At 38.6% G+C, this 9289-nt stretch overlaps 1 protein-coding gene across 2 annotated transcripts; it reads right to left on the minus strand.

Moving 5' to 3' along the window:
• LOC104788687 (zinc finger CCCH domain-containing protein 46-like) lies at positions 1934–5649 on the minus strand. Of its 2 annotated transcripts, XR_768538.2 has the most exons (9): positions 4900–5649; positions 4644–4802; positions 4367–4552; positions 4238–4293; positions 3998–4165; positions 3860–3923; positions 3494–3766; positions 3191–3345; positions 1934–1974 (listed from the first exon to the last, which is right to left on the minus strand). XR_768538.2 is itself a non-coding variant. In XM_010514463.2 (8 exons), the coding sequence occupies exons 1-7, from the start codon at positions 5271–5273 to the stop codon at positions 3523–3525; spliced, it is 1251 nt and encodes a 416-aa protein (XP_010512765.1). In that variant the 5' UTR covers positions 5274–5649; the 3' UTR covers positions 3070–3345; positions 3494–3522. The 2 variants fall into 2 exon arrangements, 1 of the variants encoding a protein (XP_010512765.1); XM_010514463.2 differs by lacking the exon at positions 1934–1974 and having other exon boundaries at positions 3070–3345.

Genomic DNA, 9289 nt, shown 5'->3' on the forward strand with positions numbered 1-9289 from the left:
ATGCAATAATCGTTTACAACTCCAAATGAAAATACATAATGAAAGAAAGAATACATAAGCTAAAACTAAGCGCCGGAATGGACACCCGGTCCTCCCTTCGGCTGCGCTGCAACCTCCATCATCTGCCTCCTCTTAGGACAGAAAGGCCTGATATGCCCTTCCTCCCCGCAATGATAACACACTCGACGGTACTCCTGCGAATCACCTCCCCTGGCCCCGCTTGCCGACACGTGATCCATGCTCCCGCTCCCATAACCTCTCTGGCCACCTTGGTTCGCCACTGTCGTCTCTTCCCGCTTCCTTTTACGCCTTTGCTCCAACTGCCTATCCTTGTTTGGAATGCTCTGCTCCAATGTCTCCTCTGAACGAACCGCTGGACTGACCACCACTAACTGTGACCTCAAGTCATCCTCTATCCCAGCTGCAACCTCAACCAGCTCCGCCCTCGTGGCATAGCTCCTCACTCTGCACCGTGTCCTCAAATCATCTCGCAAAGCCAGCAAGAACCTCCGCACCTGAGCCGACTCTGGCTCCCAAGCCCGGCCTGCATACCCCACAGGCCGATTGAACTCTGCATCCAGTTCCCGCACTGTACGGTCCCCCTGAGTCAAACCCAAGAACCGTGCCTCCATACGATCAAGAGCCTCCTGAGGAAAATACTTGGAGTTAAACTCCCCCACAAAATCTCCCCAAGACATACCCCGCTGCACCCTCCGTGCTGTCACCGACCTCCACCACACACGAGCATCTCCTGACAAGTAAAACACTGCCAGATCCACCCTGTACCGGTCGGGACACCTAAGCGAAAGGAAAATATCCTCCATCCGCTCTCTCCACTCATCCGCTACACTCGGATCGGTACTTCCTGAGAAATACCCTGCTCCCACATGCCGCAGCTGCTCCATCATCCGCACATACTGTGCATCCACTACCTCGGCCCCCGGCTGCACACCTGCCTGCAAACCCGCCACAGGCTGCACCACTGGACCCTGCCCACCACCCACTGGCGGCACTACTGGACCCTGCCCACCAACCACTGGCGGCACTACTGGATCCTGCCCACCAACCACTGGCGGCACAACTGCTGGAAGTCGCTGCAAAACCTGAGCTAGCAAGTCCATCAAGACATCCTCCCTGCCTGGAGCACCTCCCGCTGCAACCCCCACACCCGGGGCAACACCGTGACCGACACCGGGCCCATCCGCCCTGCCGTCACCCAAACCAGCCTGGTCTCCAGACACACTAGGATGAACCTGTGACTCCGCCACCTCCTCACTGGCCATGCTCTGGGCTACACTCACACTGGCCTCAGGAACCTGACCTCGTCCCCGACCACGACCACGACCACGCCCACGACCACGACCGCGACCCACAGCACCCTCTCTAGCCATCTGCACTACTCAGAACAGAAGACTAAGCACACAATTCAAAAACCGCACATAGAGTACACATCTTACCGTGGAATCTCATTGAAGGCTCGAAGAGGATGATACTAGGACTCCATACCGCAAACAAATTGACTAACTACTCATAATCAATTCCATCACACAACATCATGCATCAAGCAAAAAGGAAAATAATTCACCCAATTAAATTCCTAACCGCTCTAACCATCCATTTAACCATCCTAGAACCGTAAAGGCTCTGATACCAAAATGAAACAACCCGAACCCTTTTTTTTTTTTTTTTTATTAATTAAATACAATATATAATTAAGTATCCCATACTACTTAATTAAACAAACCAACCCACACACAGTAACCAACCAATAATAAACCAACATCCAATTACATGCACAGCGGAAACATATCAATAATACAAAACCAATACAATAACATTTCTATCCATTCTATCCAGCAACCTAACATATCTCTATCCAAGGTTCCATCCTAAACAATATAACAAAGACCAACAACACACAAACGAGACCCTAGTTCATCCTCCTCCTCATCGCCATGATTCCACGTCACATACCTGCACACCACAAACAACAATTGAGATGCGTAAGTATTATCATAAATACTTAGTGAGGCCGTCCTCCCATCTACTGGGTTATACACACAAGCATATGAGACCCTCAAGTTTAAGCAAAACAAACAACACACAACAATACATCAAACCAGGAAATCAAGTCTCGACTGAGACCAGTGTCGACCGATGCCTCACGGTGTCGATCGATGCTACAAACAATGGTGTCGACCGATGCTAAACAGTGTCGACCGATGCCACTCCAAATGGTGTCGACCGATGCTTCCTAGTGTCGATCGATGCCTCCTCTGCAGACACGATCTGCGCGAAACCGAACATCGAACTCTCCTTCCCAATCATCTCGAATCCGTCTCAAACTCACCCAATTACCTCAGAAATCACTGGGAATCACAAAAGCAACGAACCCAAGCAACAAAACAACACAAACAGCAAAGAAAACACACAAACAAGAGAGATCTCATGCTTAGATCAACCATGGTCAAGCACTCACCTCAAGAACAGGAAGATTGGATTGAGAAACGTGGAAAACAACACCTCCAGAAGCTCCCCCTTCGTTTCCAGCAACAGCTAACCCTCCTACAGCCTCAGATCTCTCCAAAAACCCCAAGAACAAACCCAGAAAGTCACAGAAACGTTTTCTCTCTTTTCTCTCTTTCTCTTTCTCTCAAAAGCGGCGACTACCAACAAAATAACACGACCTAGGGTCGTTTTCCCCTTTTACACACGATTTAGGGATTTTAATTGAACCAAACCGAACCAATCGACAATTAAATCAAACCCGACCAAACCGGAAAAACATGGTGTCGATCGATGCCACCAAGGGTGTCGATCGACACCCACACCAAATTTACAAAAATTGGTTCGCGGATGTTACAATGATTCACCCTCACAAGTGCTATTTTTTTTTGGTTTTGCGGAGGAGGTTCAATAAGAACATTCAATAAAGCGAAAGAGCGAGGTCCAATTAAAATTTGATGTGTTTGGGGAACGATCAAATCTTAGACCCATTGATAAACAAAAATAATCAAATCTTATATCGACCAAAAACAAAAATAATCAAATCTTAGTCCCATTGTAATCTACTGACTCAAACCTACCTTTCTTCTTCTCTTGAATAAATTACTAAAGACTGGTTGGTTACACTTACACACTCTTCTTGTCCTAGTTATATAATATATGATTTTATAAAATTAAAGGTCACCTGTGCTGTGGTCCATCCATTCCATAACACATTCACGGACTCATTTACTAATCTTTCTAAATGGTACAACAACCTTCCCCATCTTCTTCTCTCTTCTATCTTACATCCACGTCTCAGTAAATTGCTCATTACTTTTATGGGTTAATCTTCTCTTCCTGCAATGACATGGCAAAGGAGACATTTTTAACATGTACAATCTTTTCCACATTCATCAGTATGACCAATTTACCCCTATCTCTCTCTCTCTCTCTCTCTCTCTCTCTCTCTCTCTCTCTCTCTCTCTCTCATCAGACTACAACCTACCTCTCTCTGGTTAGTTATTTTGAATAGGTTTAGATCCCAACGCGACAGGCTGGTCCGCTGCTGCCTGGTAACATCCCCATCATTGATAAGCTCGGCATTTGGCCGTTATAGGATTTGCGAGAGTCTGTCAATGTAGTAGACTCATCGTGATCAAAAGATGGCGACGATGAGCCTGAACCGTTAGTGTCTGCAGCTGCTCCAGATTTGTCAAACTCCAGAAAATGGTGTGTGGGTGATGCAAATGGGCTGTCTGGCAGTCTATCATCCTCCAAGCTGTACAACGTACGTACGGGAAACAAAAATACTCATATCTTCTTCAAAGCTCACAAAACAGACTATCAGACTGGCAACTCCTAGAACATATACCTCTCTGGAAGTTTGATTCTATCCTCATCATTCTCTTTGGTAGACACTCTCTGGTTGCTTGAAACTGCCAGCAGAGAGAGATCAGGTTAGTACACATTTCAGACAAGCATAAATTGCCCGATCAGAGCAAAACCGAACCTAATGGTGGAGAAACAAGCAGTGTTTGGTCGAAACTGAGTTGAATTTGCTTCTTGACGTCTAGAAGCTGCAGATTCATCAGCCTTCTGCTCTGAAGCTCAAGAGCTCTTTCTTCCAACCTACTCTTCCACAACAGATCTTGGGCGTTGTCATGAAAAGCGCTACCCCCTACACACAATCCAATCAATACCAACCCAAACTCTTAGGGCAGGGGAATATGAAAGACAAAGAGCTGTTTACCAAGCTGGAGACCCATAATGTCCATAGAATCAAGGCCGGTCGGAGATGGCTTAGTCCTGCACAAGAGAAAAAAATATGCGTCGTAAAGACAAAAGAGGAAACAGAGCATCAGAAAAAGTATGTGTGTACCTGTATTTGTCAGGGACTTTTCCTTTCTCCTTGTAAGGCTTAACAAGAACCCTGGAATCACACACAAAGTGAGGGTTCCCTTTGGCGAGAATGCTCTTCACCGTCTCTGGATACATAAAGGTAACGAACCCAAACATCCTCTTCTGCTGGTACGGAATCCTCACGTCCTGAACTGGCCCGAAGGTACTGCACCAACGTAACATTGTTTTTTTCTTTTCTTTTAAATAGACAAAAAAAACTAACCAGAAGAATTGGGTTCCATTTCCAAAGGTTTTACCTGAAATAGTTGGAAACATCCTCTTCCCTGAAGACACTGTCAGCCGGGAAAGTCAGATAGATCTGTCTGGATGCTGCCATGGCCGAGAGGTCGATCCGCTCTGACCTCCATCTTCCCAACTTCTTCAAGTCATCTCCCATCATCAAATCAGTGGCTCGGCTACACAATTTCATTCAGGTTTCCCATCAAGATGATAGAAAAAAAAAGATGAGTGAATAATTTTTTTTAAAAAAAAGGAAAAAAAAAAAACACCAACCTTTGTGATTCACTCTGCTGCAAGTTCACACCTTTGGGGGAGAATGGAAAACGAGGGCCGCCGGTGAGCTGATGGGAAATTCTCGGCGGAACAGACTTGGAGCACTGTCCCCATCCGAACCCTAGATCGTGGGAAACGCAACCGCCGCTTCTCCGATCAAAGAAAGAAAGCCGCTCATGCTCATTGAGACCGAGCTCTTTCTTGGCCTTGGCTATGACAGAATGAAGGAGATTCTGAGGCCCGAAAGCTAACCTTATCATCTCCTTCTCTCCGTGATCCTGAAGGAGGAGAAGACCCATGATCTTGGAAGCATTAGCAGGGTCTAAGCTCTGGATTCTAGAGAGCACGATCCTAGTTGCTTCGTACACATCCATGGAAACACACACACACCCACTCTGAGAGACCACCTCTCTCTCTCTCTCTCTCTCTCTCTCTCTCTCTCTCTCTTATCTTTGGGTTGGCAAGGATAAAGAAAGAAACACTGATTTTTGTTGTCTTTGTGTTTGTGTACAAAAGGATGTTTGGTTTCTCGTCTTGTACTTTAGCAAAAGCTAAAAGAGCTTTCTTTCTCAACTACCTTACCATCATCCCTCCAGTACTACTCCACTCCATACCTAAGCTTCTTCCTCCTCTCTAATTTCCTGCCTGCAAAATCAAAGTTGCCTCCTCCCTCGTTGTTGTGTTGGGGAAACTAAAAAGTAGTTGAAGTGTGGAGTGACTGTGTCTTCTCGGCTCCAACTCCCAAGTGAGTGGTCAAACTTTGTAGTTTTGAAATCAATCACTCCGATCCCTCTCTCTCTCTTCCATATATAAAGAGTGTGAATGGTTGCAGCGGTTGGAGCGAACAAATCCGTCTGCAGACTGGACCGTTTTTTATTTACCATTTAGCAAATATAGTCCGCAGTGGTGCAGTTCAAATAAAGCAGATATAAGATCGCTGCGGACCAACTGTGGACCGCTTTTACATACAAATAGAGTTGGTCCGCAGCGGTCTATAGACCGCCCCAAAAATAGAATGGTCCAGACCGTAGACGAATTTGGCCGTCCTAACCGCAGTTACCATTCAAACCCAAAATCTCTTTTTTATTATTATTCTATCTTTTTTTCTACTTAATAAAATTTAGTATAGCTTGTTGTTTTTTTTCTCAGCATTCAACAGAATTTGTGTTTCTGATTTTGACACTTTTATATATTAACACTTGCAAACACAGTTTTCTGCAGACGTATTATTTGATCTGACCTGTATGTCGTGTTTCATAATATATATAGTAGATTAAGATCTGTGCTAGAGGCTAGAGCATGAGTTGAAATTCATTTTATTTATATTGTATTTTTTATATAAAATATAATTTATGTTATTGTTTTTAAAAGTTTTTTTTGGATAAAACATTATGCAATAAATTCATATGCTAAATATGAAAGCTTGAAAAGAAACACATTTTTTGTAAGTTTTATATTATTAATGATTCTAAATAAGTATTACACATTTTTTGTAAGTTAAATTTTATTTCGTAATCTATTTTGTAACCCACTATTTAACTTCTAACCAATCAATCTATCAATTTCGTAATTTATCTTTGGTTAATGTTGTGGTCTATCGATAAAATCTGTGGAAAATAAATTTGTAATATTGTGTCTAAAAATCTTTGGAAACAATGTGATATAAGACTAAAATCTTTCAAAAATACAGTTTGGAATATCCATGATTTTATTTGTTACAATTAGTATATCAATTATCAATTTGGAATATCTCTAATATTTAGGTGTAACCATTAATATTAATATATAGATTAATCTATAACCTATCTATAACATATGTGTAACCATTTATTAAAAATATAAAGTCTACAAAAACTATGTTGTGTACTTATGTTATTAAAAAAGGAATATATATATATATATATATTCCTAGGCATGCATTTTAATAATTTTTTTTGTAACTATACATTAAATTAAAAAGAACTCTAAAGTTTATAAAAGAAATTTCTGAATCTAAAGTTTTTGGACTGAGCAAAGGCAGCCCTCAAGTTTGACGCACGCAAAATCCTAGTCAAGGAGAAGGATGGATAGGAAGTTCTGAGCAGACTGAAATCTTCTAGTTGATTGGAAAACACCGGCCATTCTTTAGGACATCTCCAACTTCACTCTATTTTAGAATTAAATCTCTATTATAGAGCAACATTTGCTCCAACCCTATTCTATATTTTACTCTAAAATAGAGAAAATGATAGGATTGCTTTATATATAGAGCAACTCTATTCTCACCTCTATTTTTTTACACTAACTCTATTTTAGAGTTGAAAATAGAGTAATACATTGGAGGAAAACAATGCTCTATTTTTGAGTTACTCTATTTTAGAGGAAAAAATAGAGATATACATTGGAGATGGTCTTAAGTGTCTGCACCAATGTGACTAATTCTGCACAATTTGTCTCGAAACATTGACAATCAGCTCCTCGAGTAAGAATATACTCCATAACCCATATTAAAACTTGAAGCTCAAAGGAAAAGGGAGAAGAACAACGTCGAACGCTCCTTGCTCCTAGGAGCACCGTCTTATCTCTTCTAGCATGCATTTTAATTTATACTCTTAATGCTTAATTATCTTTTATTATTTTGTGCTACAAAAATGCTTCTCCTTTTGGAAAGATAAACGCATATGCGTTCAATAGTCAGTATGATGCAGTGGAGTAGTATACTACTATACTTTAGTATTATAAAGTTGGAAATGATGAATGAATGTTAGAAAGAGAGAGAGAAAGAGAGAGCAATCATTATAATGACGTCGATATGTAACAACTCACCCTCAGCACGTATAATAATACAGTAGTAGTGTGAATTATGAAATGCATGCCATTATATCCAAATTATTATTCTTTCTTCAAATCAAAACTAAAAGAAAAGCGTATTAAGACTATGTAAAATGGTTCTAAAAAATTACAACACCCACTTTTTCCTTTTTAACACTCCACATCATCTTTTCTCTCTTCCACATTATAATTCAACACCTACATTATTTTTATCTTCTACAACAGTTTTGTTTAACAAAATTACAACACCTTACTCCACTAATTTTATTTCATATTTTTAACCTTATTATGTTTATTTTTGGTGAACACATATTATTAATCATAGTTAATATCAAATGAAATTAAAATAAGCAAAAAATAAATAAATTTATAAAATAAATTGAGATTTTGTTTTTATTTTAGAAAATATATAAATTATTAGGATCCATTACAAAAAGGGTAAAAAAATAAACAAGAGTTTATGAAGGCTGATTTGAATTTTATTGTTTCTTTGTTATATGTACTTCTTCTTTTCTTCTTTGTTTTCTTATATTATTTTGAAAATTCAAAACAATGTAAAATATATAGTAAACAAAAAATATAATCAAACTCTTAATTGGGTTTTCAACCTATGCAAGAACATTATAAAAAAGGCTAAGAAAATATTTAGGATTTGGGATATAATGGAGGAGGATGTGAGAATAGTTATTTATAGGATAAATAATAATGGAAGTTACATTTCTAAAATAATTAAATTAGAAGAGTTACAATTATAATTAATAGTATGTTTAAATGAAAATGAATGGAGGAGAAAAAGTCAATTCACAATTTATGTAATTTGAGTTACAATTTAGTAGGAATGAATTTAATCTAAGCATTAATGTATATGATTAAATGTAATTTTTAATTAAAAATAAATATTAAAATTTAAAAATTAAATGTCAAATGGACCAATAAAGAGAGAATGAAACTTACTTTTATGTATATGATTTTGATTTAAAATACATATGTATTCTAATCATATATATAAAAGTAAGGTTTCACTCTCTTCTTATTGGTCCACTTGGCAATGCAATTTTAAAAAAATATATTTATATTAAAACACAAATTAAAAACAATTAATTTTCACATTTAACTCACATAATATAAAACTGAAATCATATAAATTCTCCCTATAAATTATGCATTAACTTTATTTCTCCACTAAGCTGTATTAATCAATTGTATTAAAACAAAACAATAAATTAGAATTGTAACTCTCATTTTTCTAAATGTAATTTTTCATCATTTCTCTTCCTATAAATACTCATTATCTTATTTTCTTAGTCTATCACTCTTTCATTCTCTCATCTTCTTCCACTACTCTCAAATCTCTTTTTTGTGTTTTTTTGTTTTGTATTCTTATTGTTGCTGTGTATGGGTTATAAAAATTCAAATCAAATATTATTGTAAAAGCTTAGTTTTAGAGTTTATATGATATGTATATCTTATATATTTATTTTAATCTTTTAAAATGTTTATCTCCATTTTCTATTTTATATTAACATCTTATAAGTCATTATTTTCATACTTCCTTACAATATTCACCACACCATAAGAT

Source organism: Camelina sativa, chromosome 5, assembly GCF_000633955.1.
Source record: "Camelina sativa cultivar DH55 chromosome 5, Cs, whole genome shotgun sequence".
NCBI classification, from domain to species: Eukaryota; Viridiplantae; Streptophyta; class Magnoliopsida; order Brassicales; family Brassicaceae; genus Camelina; species Camelina sativa.